The sequence below is a fragment of the Lynx canadensis genome, chromosome B3 (genome assembly GCF_007474595.2).
Source record: "Lynx canadensis isolate LIC74 chromosome B3, mLynCan4.pri.v2, whole genome shotgun sequence".
Taxonomy (NCBI): Eukaryota; Metazoa; Chordata; class Mammalia; order Carnivora; family Felidae; genus Lynx; species Lynx canadensis.
This window is the reverse complement of record NC_044308.2, coordinates 54,656,638-54,673,384: the sequence shown is the minus strand read 5'-3', so window position 1 is coordinate 54,673,384 and position 16,747 is coordinate 54,656,638. Positions and strand designations below refer to the sequence as shown.

The window sequence follows — 16,747 nt, the reverse complement described above, 5'->3', positions numbered from 1 at the left end:
TTGGGGCACCTGGGTGGCTCAGTAGGTTAAGCATCCGACTCTAGATTTTGGCTCAGGTCATGATCTCAGGGTTTGTGGATTCGAGCCCTGCAGCAGGCTCTGTGCTGGTGGTGTGGAGCCTGCTTAGGATTCTCTCTCTCTCCCCCTCTCTCTTCCCCTTTCCATCTCTCTCCCTCTCTCTCTCAGTCTCTCTCTCTAAGTAAATAAATAAACTTCAAAAAATAATAATAATAAATTAATTTTAAATATGCAATGCTTAAGAAGAATTCTTAAAGAATACAAAAACATACTGTCAATACTGGTAATTACCCTAGAAAAGGGACATTCACCTTCTGCCTTCTGCATTATTTGAATTTTTACCAAAATAAGTATGTATTACCTTTGACACTTCAGAAAATACAATAAAGAAAAATTAGATTAAACAAAAAGTTCAGAAAAGTTAGTCCTCATTACTCTTCCTCCTTATTGTATTAAAATTTATTTATTTATTTATTTATTTATTTATTTATTTATTTGAGAGAGAGAGAGAGAAAGTGGGGGAGAGGGACACACAGAGAGAGAGAGAGAGAGAGAGAGAATATCTTAAGCAGGCTCCATGCTCAGCACAGAGCCCGATGCGAGGCTTGATCCCACAACCCTGGAATCATGACCTGAGCCAAAATCAAGAGTTGAATGCTAACCAACTGAGCCATGCAGGCACCCCTAATTACCATTTTATTATAAACAATACAGATCAGGACCAGCCAAGTGAAGAGACACATAGGGGAGGGTTTTGGGAGTATATCCACCACAGAGCTTCTGTGGCTTCTTCTAGTGAAATTAGGGCATGTTACCCTCTTGGCACATCGATGTGTTTACCAACCAGGAAGCTCTACTGAGCCTCAGTGTTTAAAGTTTTTATTGGGGCTTCACTCTGTGAGCACAACTGATTGAATCATTGGCTATGTAATTGAACTCACTCTCTAGCCCCCCTCCTACAACTTCCCTTCTCTGAAGAATGGACTGATATCACGTGGCTCAAAGCCCCAACCCTGTGACCACATGATTGATCTTTCTGGCATGAGCAGCCCCCATTCTGAAGCTCTAGGGGCCCACCATATGTCACCTCATTAGCATAAACTCTGGTGTGCTTGAAGAGGGGTTCATGACTAATGAAGATACTTCTATCATTTGAGAAATTACAGAAGTCTTAGAATAGACATGCCAGGAACCTGGGACAAAGATCAAGCAAATTCATGCTTATACAATAAGTGTTTATTCAGATTTTTTGCCTGTTTTTTACACTGGGTTGTTTATTTTCTTATTGTTGAGTGTTAACTGTTCTCTAAGCATGTGGTTTCTCTTCTATCCCCCAAGGCACTACCCTTATTGTAATTAAAAACAATACAAATCAGAGAACAATCTCATTCACGGGATCACGGGATCATGTGGCCTTTGCATCCCCAGAAATGCTGGGTAAATAAGAGTTGAGACATATCCATTCTGGTGAGTAGAGCACCTTTTTGCTAGGGCGTATTTCCAATAGTGAGTGTTACTGCACCTGAGAAAGATATGTACTTTTTAAATGAAAACAAAAGCTACAGAGAACAAATGACATCTGCCCTTGTAACAAACTTTATTCTATTTGTTCATGTTTCCAAAATGCTATGGAGATACAAAGAGCACCCTATAAAATGGAGACTGTTATTAAAAACAAAGAACAGGGGTCTTCACTGAGTTGTAAGCTGGCAATAATGTTGACACCAGTGTGAGTAACTCAAACCTCACATGTTCTTTATTTTCTTTATAAAGAGAAAGGTTTAGGCCATAGATGAGTTTCTTAATTTAAACTTCCATCCCCAAAGATAGTCTTCTAGTTGCTGATTCCATTTCATCTCCTGAAAACAGGATCTTGGATAGGATTCTGCAGGGGCAGTCAGGATACCTGCTGAATTCCTAGCTGTGTTTTTTTATCTTCTAGTTTGCCTTGGGACACTCTCTATATATCATTTTCCCTGATATATACACACTCTCCCATTTGGAGAGTTAAGTACAACAGTATTCGTTAAATGCTGTCTGCTCTTCAAGGGCAAGATGGTGTTGTCAAGTTTAGTAGGAAAAAAAAAGTAGAATGTAAAACATGCTCGTCGTGATGACAAAAATTGGAAATGTATCCCGAGACGTATCAACAAACCAAGATGCTGAATTGTTAGCACACAATACTACAATAAAACTCTGCTAACTGGCTGCCACTCAACCAACTTGCCACAGCCCACAGATATGCTACATCTTCTTGCAGCTACAATTTGGACTGTAGACTCCCTGAGACCCCAGGTGTGTTTGAGCCTCACCTGTATACAGCAGTTGTAATTTGCTATTGACATCACATCATTTAAATAGATAATAAATAAATTGAAAATATATGAGTTTATATTTTTTTAAAAACAGTTATTTCTGGGGTGCCTGGATGGCTCAGTCAGTTAAGAGTCCAACTCTTGGTTTCAACTCAAGTCACGATCTCACTGTTCGTGGGTTTGAGCCCCATGTCAGGCTCTGCACTGGCAGCACAGAGCTTGCTTGGGATTCTCTCTCTCTCTCTCTCTCTGCCTCTCCCCCACTCATGCTGTCTCTGTTTCTCTCAAAATAAATAAACTTTTAAAAAACATAGTTATTTCTATGAAAATTAAATCACAAGTTTTGAGATTTTATGAAGGCAAGTTGCTTTAAAAAAAATAAAACTAAACTACATGTGGATAAAACAACTCTAAAAGATTTTAAAAATGAAATGTTCTGCACTCAGTCTGCTTTGAAGATCTCTCTAACAGTTTATATCACTTCAAAGACACTGAAAGGAATGTAAATGAGGAACTATGGGTAGAATTTATACAAGAACAATGAAAGGGGTATTTAATTATTGTATCTATAAAACTGGGAGAAAAGGCCTTGACTCTATACCACAAATGTACATTTACATGCATTTCATTGAAACATCAAAAGTACAGGTGAAACATTTCCATCAGAGAAGAGGCTTTCTACTATATAATATTAGGAAACACTCCATTCTTTCCACCCTTGGAAATCGCCTGAAATATCTGTCTTAATGGCATGGTTATCAGATCAGGATGGCTAATTGCTTGGCTTGACCCACAAAGTGCACACCACGCCTGAATTCTCCCCAACCCTGCCTGACTGCTGGACACCTCCCTCTTGTCTAGATGACTTCCTGTGATGTCAGACTCAATGTGTGGGAAATTGAACCTCCTGCCTTCCCTCTCAACACTGCTTCTCCTCCTGTGGTCCTCTGTGTCTTTTAAAGAGGTTATCTCCCCTCACACCAGCCAGGTCTTCAACCTCAAAACTTCAAGCAGGTTGGGATGCATTTTGGCCTCCTTCTTTGCCTTCATCATCAAAATTGTCTTCCATAATATCGCCACCAATGTTTCTTTACTTCACTCCCTCTATCAAGACCCTCATATAGACACTTCTCTCCTTGACTGTTGCTGTAATAGCCTTTGAAAGGGCTTCCCTCGCTTCCAGTCACTCCCTTCTCTAGCAAAAATAAATCCCATGCCTCTGCTCAAACTCTTCAGCCTGATATTTAAGTGTTATAAGCTGGCTCAAATCTTAGTATTATCCACCCAGCTTTCCCAAGCAGCCTCTACTCTAACCAAACTAAAATCGCTGCTGATCTCTATTTTCTTATCTATGTCCCCTCCATCTGGAATACCCCTTATTTTTATATATTCCCTGTGGTTAAACTTCTATCCAATCTGTAGGGACCATCTGAAATGCCATCTCTCCTGGAAGATGACCTCCCTGACCACCCAGCTAGAAGCTGTCTCCATCTCCTCGAGTTCATTACACTGATGCATCAAACTATTTTCTACACATATATATCATTTTCCACCTTGTATCATTCATCTCCTAGTTTCAACTGAAATCTGTAAGAGCAGCGTTTCACAAAGCATGTTTCATGAAATTGTAGTTCCATAAGAAGCTGGTCAATAAGTTTTAAAATGCTACCTACTCTAGTCCTCACCTTAGAAATTGCAATGGGGATGGGGGGAGATGGATGTGTATGAGAAATTTTATAAAGGTGGGATTGACAGGGCTTGATAACTGAAGGCTGTGTGGAGTGTGACAGTGAGTGATGTAGAAATGCCTTGGACTTCTGGCTTGGACGACTGGGAGATGCCATTCACTGAGAGGGCAAGAGGAGAGAGTGCAGTTGCGGGGTATCCAGTGGTGTCTTTGGTCTGTGATAGTTGAATTGAATATCTTAGTGGAGAAGGGAGTAAGAAAATAAAAGGCCAAACCTGTGGCTCTTTCAGTTCTCATATTCCTTCACAGATTCTGTGAATACTTCACAGATTTGGACACTGTGTTGTCCAATATCTTTTTCCTCAAAACTCTCCCCACCTCTCCCTAGATGACCTTGTCCTCTCTCCATCCTGCTCCTCGCTCTGCTAGTTCTGTCACCAATGTCTTCTCTTCCTCCCTCTCCACACAATATGTAAATGCTGTATCCCAAAGCCCTCTCTTATCTGCACTCTCCCTTTGGTAGGCTTGTCCATTCCTTAAGCCTTTATGACAACAGCAACAAAAATGATTTCTCCTCACTCCTAACTATTCTATTTTTGGTTGGAGATTTCCACTTGGATGCTTTGAGGCCATCTTGAATGCATCACATGCAGAATGGAACTCACCCTTTACCCCCACACCCTTGCTGCCTCTCCTCTTCTTCCTGTAATGGGTCTCACATCTGCCCTCATTCCCCTGCCACTGCCTCTGCTCCCACCCTGCTTCTTCCTGGGCCTCCCTTTCCCCAGTCTCCCTCTTCTTGGATCCTCTCTGAGCACTGCAGCCCATATGATCTCTCTAAAACATAGCACTGAATTTGTCAAAGTTCTGAGTTTATCCTTAGGCTACTAAAAAAAAAAATTCAATGGTTTTCTGTTGGAAACCCAACTTTTCATATACTATACAAGATTGTTATAGCTTCAGTCTATCTTATTTTCCCACTGATATCCTACATATATCTCACACACTGTCCAACCAAGTCAAATCACTCACCATTCCCCAAACATGTCCTCTGTTTTCCCACCTCCATGCCTTCACTCTTGTCATTCTCTTTGCCTAAAATGCTCTTCTTGCATCTCTGCCCATGGAAACTCTACCTATTTCTCAAGATTCAGGTAAGATGCCTACTTCATTCTGCAATCTTCTCTAATTATCATCCCTTTTCCTCCATGACATCCCACATGCTTTACTTGGATCACTTTGGTGTCATGTATTATGCATTGCCTTGCGTTACAGTAATGTGTGTGGACATCTTTGCTCCCTTTTCATACTGTAACCTCCTCATGCAAGAATTATGCCTTACTCATCATGGTCATGAAAAGAACACTGACCTGGGAGTCAGGAGACTTGAATTTTAGTCCATGCTCTATTCTCATGAGTCCGGTGATCTTGGATAGCTTAACTCACTGTGAAATAGAACTTTGTAGTCAATGTATCAGTCTGAGTCCTGAGTCCAGAGTTAAAGGCGCCATGCTGAGAGGAGAAGAGAGGAGGGGCAGTGCCTTCCAAGGACCTGAAGTTGTCACTGGGTTAAGAAAAATTGTCTGAATTATATATTTCACCATTTCCTAATGAATGATTCATATAAATTATTATCTGATGACATTGAGGAAAAAAATCCAATTTCTGGGGTTGTCCTTATAGCACACAGTCTTTTTCCTCAAGTTGCTTGCTTTCTGGAACTTCTTCACCTCTAACTAAAGGAAATTTCCAACTCTGAGACAGGCTCTGTTCTTACAATTTACTGGTAAGTTACTTGTTAAAACTGCTCATGCATTTCCCGGTGGAAATATGAAGGTACCAATACTGGGAGGATACCATGGTTAGATACCATACTAGCCTGTAAATGCCATTTAGCCCAGAGTGCACTTGAGTCAGGGTTGAGTCTGCTGCAACATATCTGATCCATGGCTGACCTGCCCCTCTCATTCCCACCCCTTGAGATCCTGATGTGGAAGCCATAGGTGTATTGGATGAGTGGCGGTGAAGAAGTTACCTATAACTTTTAGAGAATTTGTGCAATTCAAAAAGGAGAAAGAAGAAAACTTTAGAAAATTAGAAGTATCTTAGGTTAGATTTGTCAAAAGCTAAACGACTGATCAACTGTTTATTCTTCCATTCCCTATTACCTCCCAATGCACATCCCAGGGTCATGTTCTTCACCACCTCAGAGCTGCTCAGCCTCAGTACCACCAATCAATTGAGCCTGATAAATTTTTTATGGTGGGGACTGTCTGGTGCCCTGAAGGATGTGTAGCTGCATGCCTGGCCTCTATTCACTAAAGCCTAGCAGCACCCACCTCCTCACCAGTAGTGACAACTAAAAATGTCACCAGGCATTGCCAAGTGTCCCCCGAGGGGCAAAATTATCCATAGCTGAAAACCGCTGCACCAAATGGACTCAACAGAGGTTTTCAAACTTTCTGTGCTACAGATTCACATAGTGAGTGTGTTAAAAATGTAGGTTTCTGGGCCCCAGCCTCAGAGATTCTGATCCAGTAACTTCAGGATGGGCATGGGAATCTGCATTTTTAACAAGTATTTTCTTTTAACTGATATCAGTGGCCCTTGGGAAATCTGGGGAAATACTAACAATAAGTAAACAGACATCTTTCCAAAATGCAGGTTTTCACTCTGCTGCCCTGAGGGAGGAGGGAAGCCGACCAGCAGGCAACCGTAGAGAGGAGAGACAGACAGGCCTGCCCTGGTGAGCACCACAGGAAAGACTTAAGGAAGGAAGGTCCTCCAGGGAGGCACTGCCAACCAGGAGAAAGGATGCCAAGGGACACGGTAAAATGCCAAAGTCACATTTAGTCTATTTCAATTCATTTTTGCCCAAAAGTGTTCTTGGCCCTTTGAAAGTTCTTTCTCCACCACTCCACATGGGACCTATGTGGAGGTCTCTGTACTAACCTTTTTATATATGTTTTTTCATTTAATCCTCTCCCTCACCATAGGAGAAAGCTTATCAGCTTTTAATGTTATGTCTCTGGAAAAATTCATTGTCCCAAAGAACTGATATACAAACTAACTTTTGACCCACAACGTCTTCATAAAATAGGGACGGCCTGTACCAGGCCTGGGTATCTGCTATCTTTAAACTCTGCAACTTGGTTAGGAGGGGCAAAGGCTCTGTTCATTGGGAAGGCAAGGCATCTCTCGTGGGCTCACCCAGCCCCAGGACTCTGTCCCATTACATAGAGAAGTCCTGGTGTGTTGTCCAAGAAGAAGACATTCTCAGCCTTTCACCCAGATATTCCAAATTGGAAAATGAAAGACAAAGGGTTTACAAGCATTTTTCCATTTGGATGCCACAGGTAGGTATGCAAGTCCAGTCACCCTCGGGGGCAGACAGGTGACATAGGTGAGTGAAACCGGGTGAGACTGTGGCTCCTTGGCCCCCTCTGGCCATCTGCTGACAGTGGGATGGCTGGCCCAGGGCTGCCAGCTCTTCTGAGAAGCCAGATATCCAGAGTTTAATATAGAATTTTTAAAATTTTGGCAACTAATCACAAAAAAAAACACAATTTGACTAAACAAAACATGTCATTAAACTGTTGGCTTATGAGCTCTGCGTTCTAGATTCTTTCCTGGGTAGGACACTACCTGTACTATGCATTTTTCTCCTCCCCTCTCTCTCTCCCCCCTCCCTCCCCTCTGTGCCTCAATCCCATCAGCCTCCCACATGTAATATTAATTTCCAACTCCTCCCAAGAACCTTCAGCTTCATTTCCCATCAGAACCCTTGGCTACCAGTATCTGACCGTGACAAATGGAAGCAGTTCTTTAAACTTCACTCCAGTTTGCCCACCTCTACAGGTGGGCTGTGCTTTCCTTTAGTGCCCTTCTGCTGTGCCCTCCCTCCATCAGCACTCCCTTTGGTTGCTGGTTGCTTCTGGATTTCCCATTCACTTGCTTAAAGCCATCTGTCATCCCTGTCCTTTGGGGGCAGTGATGGGAGGAGGGTGGGTATTCATACCAGTGGGTCTCAGAGCATTATGGACCCTCAAGCTGCATTCTGGAGAGACTTCAAGGAAGTGGAAGGTTTACCAAGGGGAATGGCTGGAGGGGCGGCCAGGGAGGCTGGATTCTCAGCAAGGGGCTCTCAGAATGGGTAAGGACTCTGGTGTGTACATGGAGCTCTAGACACAGGAGTGCCTTCTGTCTTTAGGAGACTCTCAATATCCTAAACAACGAACCAAAGGTCAGAGGCATTTCTTCATTTAGGGGTGCAAAATAAGCCCCTCGATTCATTATGTGATCCTGGTGACAGGTTGGGGGAAGAATTATGACCGAAACTGAAATTATTTCCAGCCAAGCAAGAAAGGGCTTGGTGTCAGATTTCATGCGATTTTTTAAAATATATCATTTTCAATGACATTTCTTGTACACACCTGAGTTTATGGTTACAAATTTATACTTATTTGTCATCATGGCTATGATATCAATAAATTTCATATGATTTCAACTAATGTTCTCAGTCAACAATCAAGTTCCCAGAGGCTTCCTTACTTTTCCAAATACCTGCTTGCTAAACTCTCCTGTTTCAGATATAATCTTTTCATGTAATGGTCACTTGTGGGCAACACTAAGGCCTGCATCTTTTGGTGACCACGATCTTGATGCTTCAACACAAATCTGACCAGACCCCTCTTATTCTGCTTCTGCCACCCCCCACACACACACCCCAAAATCTGAATCTTTTAGGAGAGAGGAAGAAATCCCAGGTACCTCATGTGCCTGCTACTAGGGAAGGGAGTCTGGAATGGCCTAGCCTCATGAGCTGTGTGCATCATTTAGATCACCATTCTGATGGAACAGTCATATTGGGAAACAGACTTGGTTCAATAAATCTGTGTGGTAACATGGCATTGGCTTTAGAGTAATATGAAAATGCAAGTGAAGGGAGAAGCCATATTAGGGAAGTGACCTCCAAAAGTTGTGGAAGATGAATTAATGGAAGCCAGTCCATGCACATTGGACAAGTCCTAGTTCAACACCAACATGTTGTCACCCACAGGGACCTCCTTATACAAAAAAGGTGAAAAATTGACAAAACCAAGGCATTTTGGGCTCCTTGTCACTCTTCCTTGCTTTTTCCTTCTCATTGCTTTTTAAAGACAATTTTCCTATTAGAAAAAAAAAGTTTTCATTCTAGTCATTTTTTAAAAAAGCACACACACAGCATTTTAATCAATAGAGACATCTGGTATAGCACATTTAGTTCAGGGAGTGGGACAGGTGAAGCAAGATGGAGGTAAAAAAAAAAAAAAAGTGCTGTACACAGAACAGGGAGTTCTTGTCTGGGCTCCACAACTAGCCATGTGGCTTGGGGCAAGTTACTTCTTTGGCAAGTTATTTCTTATTTCTGAGTCTCCATTTCCTCAACTGCAAAATGAAGGTTTTGAACTTTGGGATCTCTAAGCCTCTTTCTTCCGGTTAATGCTCCAGTGGTCAGGGTGGGCAAGGACTGGACAGATCAAAGGATATGTGAGGGTTTAAAAGGAATAACAGGAACAACAGGTCAAATCTACCAGGATTTTTCTAAATTCTAACAGAATCTACTTTTACATTCACTCCAAGAAAGAAACAGGAAGGAAAATATAACACCCTCAATGAAAAATTGTCAGTTTTAGATGGAAGTATTTCCTCCTGCCTGTATTGCCTCCCTTTCAATCACCAATAACTTAGACAAGACAGAAATGAGCAAAGGCAGAAAGCCATCTCTGTTAACCTGTGGGGGCCAGACCCACACCAATCAGGTCTGCCTTTATTTTGCATAAACCATGGGACTATCTCTTCAGGGGTTTCCCAGAGTTATAAATCTCCCTCTTTCAAGGTTAGGATTACTAGACTCTCTATGTGTCTGGTAGGGCCTTTTTCTCTTAGCACTTGTGTCCAGAGAATATCGAGAAGGGTTAACTCTTGCTGTTCCTATAGTCCTCAGGTTGGACATGAAGCCCTGGCCTGGCCTGACTGACTATACCATGTGAGCAATGATCCTAGTCACCACCATTCACTCTGGCCTGCCGCCTGACCTGGCCTGCCCACTCTTCCCCAGAATCCTACACTTGGATGCTTTTCCATGACATGACCCCTTCACACTGCTCTCTAGAACAGAGCACCTGTGCCCAGGACACCCTTTTCTGCTATATTGGTGAAGCCAGCTTAGTGTTAGTAAGAGGGTGCTAAGAACATTTCTTCTCTCTATTAACACAAAGGTGTTAAAATTTATTTCCTTTAGGAAATTGTCCTGAATCCATTTTCTAAGCAAAAAAAGATCCTAATAGAAGGAGATTTAAGACCAATTGGGAAAGGAGACCTGCAGTCTCAGGATCTTAGGCAGCATTTTGTTCAAAACTCTTATTTTAAATATGAGGCAATGAGGCCCATAGAGGTGAAATGACTCACCTAAGGTCACACAGCTGGTTAGCACCACAGCCATTAATGCAGATCTTGTAACTCCTATACCTGTGCCCTTCTGTGTGAAAGATATTGGGGCATTGTGGTACCATGGACTACATGTAGTCTAGACAATAGACAATACCAGTCTATTGGCTCAGTAATAAGCCATAACATTGGACAAAGGAGGATGGATGATAAGAATATGCTGTGAGCTTTACAAAGGAAGTAAAGAAAATTCCTCAACAATGAATTCATATTTGCATGCACAGCTGATGAGCCCAATACCCAAGAACACTTATAGGGGCAAATCCATTGCAATACATGTACTTGGGGACTGTTATGGTTTGAGTTACATCTCCCTCAAAAATAAGTTGAAGTCTTAACCCCCAGAATCTATGAATGTGACCTTATTTGGAAGTTAAGATAATCAAGTTAATATGAGGTCATACTGGATTAGTATGGGCTCGAATCCAATGACTGGTATCTTTATAAGAAGAGGGAAATCTGGATATGGTCACAGAGGCAAGGAAGCCATGTGAAGACAAGGCAGAGATTGGAGTGATGCTTCTCAAAGCCAAGAAATGCCAAGGATGGCGGGCCACCACCAGAAGCTATAAAAATAAAGGAAGGATTCTCTACTAGACCCTTCAAAGAGAGCATGACCCTGCCAATACCTTTATTTCAGACTTCTAGCCTCCAGAATTGCCAGAGAATAAATTTCTGCTATGTAAGCCACCTAGTTTGTGATACTTGTCACAGCAGCCATAGGGAAGTTGTTGGGGTAGGATGGGTTGAAGTGAGGAGACTGAAATCATGCAAATAAATGCAACCAGGCAAGGTCTACAGGTCGGCCCTATAGTAAAGCTGTCCTGCCCAGTGTGGTCCTTTTTCTATGACACTCCTTTCCACAAACTTCCAGGTCTGCCTGTCTTGCTCCGAGGTGCAGTGAGAGGGTGGGGAGAGGAAGAGCCCTGGAGTGAGACAAACCATGGTTTGAACCCTGTCTTATGTTCACTTAGGTTGGAAAGTGTGGGGTAGAGAATGTACTTCTGAGGGCTCGGTGTTGTCATTTGGAGATGGAGCCTCTCTTGGAAAGCTATGTTCAGAACTGTTGGGCTGGCCTGTGGCGGCTCCGGCATGGTTGGTGTCTTTGCCTCTGTTTTATTTAGGCTTTCAACAAAATTATAAGTAATTTGGGGGTTGGGAATGGGCAAGGGAACTAAGGTTTTAAATACCTCCCCTATGAAGAAGGGAGCCCTGGAGTCATCAAATAGTGCCTGGGTGACCTACAGACCAATCCTCTCATTTTAGAGATGAGTCATGTTGTATATTTTCCATCCTCGCAGACTGTGCTGGGCAACTGGGGGACCTCTAAGTGAATGTTCGGTGATGGATAAAGTGACTTGGGAATATCTCATAAAGAAATGAGCCTTAATCATATGGTGAGAACAAAAGTCACTATTAGGTACCATTTAACAAACTTGCACTCACCTCACTGCTTTGCTCAGACTGGGGTCTGGTTGTCCCATTTCTGGTGTGATATATCTCAAAGAATGGTTTGCTGGCCTACTTTCCTTGAGAGATCTTCAGGGGGTTCAAGGTCTAAACTTAAGTGAAAGTTACTCAAACATAGGTGCTCAGAATTCATAAAATGTTTTCAGCTGCATAACTGATTCTATATCATAAGACCAAAAAGACTAAATTTTCTAAGGAAAGATATTTAACTCAAAGTCAAACCTAACTTAGAGTAGAAGGCAAATACAGTTCCTATTGTAAAGATAAAAGATGCCAGAAAACAAAACAAAGAGTAGCTGTAACTCTGCCATTTTCCCTCAAAAGGAATGCAATACCTTCCATTTCTACACAAGCAACTGTCTTCTTCCTTTCCCTGTTTTATCGCTCTCCCTAGCACTTATTACACATGACATATTAAATTCACTTATTTATTCAATCGGGCCCATCTCCATTCACTAGAATGTGAGTTCCATGGGGGCTCTGACCTGGTATCTTTTATTTACTCATATATCCCCAGGGCCCTTAACAGTTCCTATCGCATAGTTGGTTCACAATACATACTTGTTGAATAAACAAGTGAATGAATAAAAAAAAGTTTGGGCAGGGAGACGAGCAGTTACATGATATGGATGAGGAAGTTGAATATGTGGCTACCTTTTGCCTACAAAAGTTGCCCCTAAGTCCAATAGCCATCAAGAATCTCTCTCTCACTTCCCTGTTCTGATTCCATCATCACTAAGCAACTTTTGATTTAAATCTTCCTATGTGCATCTTCCTACAGATGGGAGTACAAGGATCACAATTCAGGTGCACTTGGTCTGATAATTTTTAACTGTAAATTAATACGTTGGCATTTCATTTTTTTAAATTGGTTCACATCTAAAAGAATGCTGAGGAACAGGATCTCACCCAGGATGGAAACCTATGTTGAAAAGAGCAAAGAATGGCACACAGGGGACTTGAGTTTAACTCTCCTTTTGATTCACCTGTGTGGCCTTAAAAAAATCACTTCTCTGGACTTTAGTTTCCCCATAGAGTCATTGAACATGATAACTTCTGAGTCCCTACCATCTTTCAAAGTTGGGATTCTATAAAAATTAATAAAGTAGGCTCTTCCATGTATTTTGACTTCCTATGAGAAGTGATAGCTGGTGTCTCATGTCACTGTCTATTGGCAACATAGTGTGGGTCATTTGGGTCAGGGGGGTCAGTGTCTTCCCTCGGGTCAGTTATCATCACCATGAAAAGACATGATGTCCTCATTAAAAATCTAAAATGCAGTGGAAACACTCCCTAGGGAAGGTGGCGATCACACAGCAACTCTTTTCACATTAAAAACTGTACAGGTGTGTGGGTGTGGGGAGTGGAAGGCAGCATAAGAGGGAAGGAAAGGCAAGGAAGAGGGTAGAGGAGGTCTAGGTGATGGGAAGGCAGGTGCAAAGAACACGGGTTTGGAGTTTCTCGTTTTCCCACTAGAACCTGGCAGACACTTAGGTTGACAAATGAGAAGGTGCACATGAATTTTTAGTAGATACATGAAGTCCATTATGAGCCATGTCACTAAGGGGGAGGGCAAGAACTGAGTGTCCCATAAATTTATCTTCCTTAGAGGTTTTATTTATCCATTTGCCAATGCTGTCTCAAGCCTGCTCTCTCTGTAACCCTTTCAGCATTCACCATCTGGCCTTCCTTGAGACCTTAATTGTTCATTTATGATAGTTATCGATCGGGCTATCTCTCAAATTTACACCTTCAGATCAGGCTTCCCACCTGAGTGTCAGTCTTATATGACTGCTTACCTACAAATTAATACCACTTAGATGTCATTACTTTAAACATAATATGTCAAAAGCGAAGTTAGCATGACCCCCCCTTCCAAGCTCACTCTGTTTCTATCAATGACATCACTAATCCCATTCCGAGGCTTAAATTTGGAGTTATTTTTCACTCCTCAGAACCTTTCCTCAATAATCACCTGTAACCTTCATAAACAACAATAACAAACTCACCAATCTACCCACTCTTCAATAAATGTTCACTATTCTACTATTTGTATTATGAGGTGAAATGATCTGATCAATCACCCAAGACTGTGGAGGCTTCCCACAGAGGCTCTGGCCTCATCTCCTTGTTCACACCTCCACCTTAATCCATGTCCCCATCCCTTCACGCCTGAACTCTCAGAGTATCTTTTGGACTGACCTCCCAACCTCTATTTTTTCCCTGCTTCCATCAATCTCAAATAAATTCAGATAGATCCTTTTGGAAACACTCACATCAAGTCACAGTTTGCCTACAAACCGAACGACGGTTCTTGTTTACCCATCGCAGTATTTACAAACTCCTCCTTTGACATTTAAGAGCTTCAGTCAACTGCGCGCTCTTCCCCAAGCTACCCACGATCTATATTTGTCTTTATTCAACTCACATTTGTTTGAGCACCACCTATGTGTCAGCCACTCTGTGTCACCCACCAGCCTCCAGTATTCCCCACCTCCATGAACGCCAGGTTATATGATCCTCTGCTGCAGCCACCACAGTGACACCTGCACCTGCCTTTTAGACTGCTCACATTCTCGCCCCGCCAGGAATCTCCTCCCTTCTGCCGATCCAGACCTGATATCTCTTCCAAGACACACCTTCTCCTGAAGGTCTCCCTTGTGAGTGAATCCCAGGCCACAACAACCTTTCCCTTTCTCTGTATTCCTTCAGCATCCATACACTAGGTATCTATTGTGAGCATTATTCTCTTATTATTTCACATGCATTTGTTGGTCTCCTGGACTGAAATGTGGACTCCTGAAGAGCAGGGACCAAATCTTCTACTCTTCTTTTACCCACATCTGGAATGAGCCAGGGCAAATATGAGACCAGGGAGGAACCTGGTTTTGCACACAGCTCATGGACAAGGCCCACTTGCCGCAGTGTAGGCAATAAAGACAAAAAGGGGCGGCACCAAAGACCTAAGACTGGCTCCTAGCACAAGCATAGAGATCCAGCCATGTTTTGAGAGGTGCCTGTTAAATGCTGAATTACATTTATAAAAATAATTCAAATCCCTTACGCATCATGCATTCCTCTAGCACAAAAATCTCTACTGAAATACAATGGCCGATAGAGCCTAGCAGGTCTCAGTCACTAAACAGACTTGAAATTCTTGACTCTTCTTGGGCAGATGCTACGCCCAGTAGGGACAAGAAGGTGCCATCTCCCTGTCTCTATCAGAAATTATCCCTACCCCCGGAAACTACCTACAAATTAGCAGGAGTTCATATCCTTGAACCAAAAGTTATCTGACTTCAATACAAGTCAGATATTCCTAGGGAAACCTGTAAGCCCAGGTCCCTTCCTCTCCTCGGTCCAGTTACACAATGTCTTGTCCAAACCTAGACCCCAGCCAGGGTGTGCAGCCCCTTGCATAACTCAGGGAAGATGCCCCTTTCCCCAGGAGTTCCTAGAAGGGGGATAGAGAGGGAGATAGACTTACCCTCACATAGTAGTTCATGCCCATCCCCAACAGGTGCTGCAGAAAGTGCCTGTCCTGCCTGCTCCCTGGGGTTGGCTCCCCAGGGCCAGGAAGGGGGCAGGCATCGGGAGTTAAGGCAGCTGCCCTGTGCCCCAGCAGGTCTGGTTGCGGCAGAGGTGCAGAGCCAGCCCTATTTGGACTGGTTTCAGGGGAAGCTGGGCTGCTGGGTGCCGGGTCCTGGCTTTCCTGGAGCTTCAGCCGGGGCACCTCTTTGGTACCCAGGCAAAAGTTTTTCAGACTCAGCAAGGTGGCTGGGTTGGCCAACTTCACGCTGGCCATGCGAGGGATCAAGGTGCACAGTGGGGTGGGGCTCTCCTGGGACGCCAAGGTGGCATCTTCAGCCGGCAGGTGAGGTGCCAGGGTGGGGTAGGGAGGAGGCGCCGAGCCCTTGCTCCCCACTGAGCCTCCGGGGCTGCTTTCGTCCAAGGACGTGATGGACTCATTCCGAAAACGGCTGTACTTGGCCCTGTGCAGCATCCCGGGGTGCCCGAAGAGTCCTACATACAGCACAAGTCCTGCCAGGCTGTCCTGACCGCGTTTTCGCATAGCCTTGGCAGTGCTGAAACAGGATACTGTTGCATAAATCGCCTCGTCGTCTGCTAGATAAACGGCACGGAAAGCAAATGCCTCAACGCCCCGTGCCACTGGCGGCAGCCACCTCTCCAACTCTGCTCTCGCCCTCGCCCACCTCGGCTCCCAGGCCCTTCTGGGTGACAGCCCGGGGGAGGGGGGTGGGCGGTGGGGGGTAGATAACGCCTCCCCAGTTGATTTCAGTCCCTCCCTGGCCCCAGCGGCAGCACTCGGTGTTCTCGCCTTGGATTCCTTGCTGGGAAAGCCTGGACCGGGCTCGCGGCGGCAGGGATCGCTCACGGCCAACTCTCAGGCACCGAACCGGGCCGAACACGGGCCAGCCCGTCCCGCCGCATCGCCAGCGAGCCGTGCAGGAGCCTTGCAGAAATATTCAGCGCCCCCCACCCCCAGCTTTCCCTTCAGCACACAGGAACTTTCAAACCTGCTCCCTCCGGCTCCCACAGGGCGGGGCAATGACTGGCCTATTAACCCTTTATTTGTTCCAGTGATTGTTCATTTAAAAAAGAAAACGTGTATGTGAGCCAAAGGCCCTTCAGCCTGAGTTCGTTGATTCTGACGGCTGCCCTCTCTTGGAAGATCTTGTCTTGCATCCCGTCCGGGCCACAAGCCAGAAGTACTAGCGACGGGCACTGCTCCGCATTATTTCTTGGA

The 16,747-nt window shown here is 43.9% G+C and overlaps 1 protein-coding gene across 1 annotated transcript in view; it reads right to left on the bottom strand.

Annotated features, from left to right (window-relative positions):
- The window catches only part of SHC4 (SHC adaptor protein 4), a 124,580-nt gene extending 108,160 nt beyond the window's left edge, over window positions 1-16,420 (bottom strand). The window contains exon 1 of the mRNA XM_030318232.2: window positions 15,467-16,420. Coding sequence (XP_030174092.1) covers window positions 15,467-16,051 — 585 coding nt within the window. The 5' untranslated portion in view covers window positions 16,052-16,420. The remainder of the gene's footprint in view (window positions 1-15,466) is intronic.
- Between the last annotated feature and the right edge of the window lie 327 nt (window positions 16,421-16,747).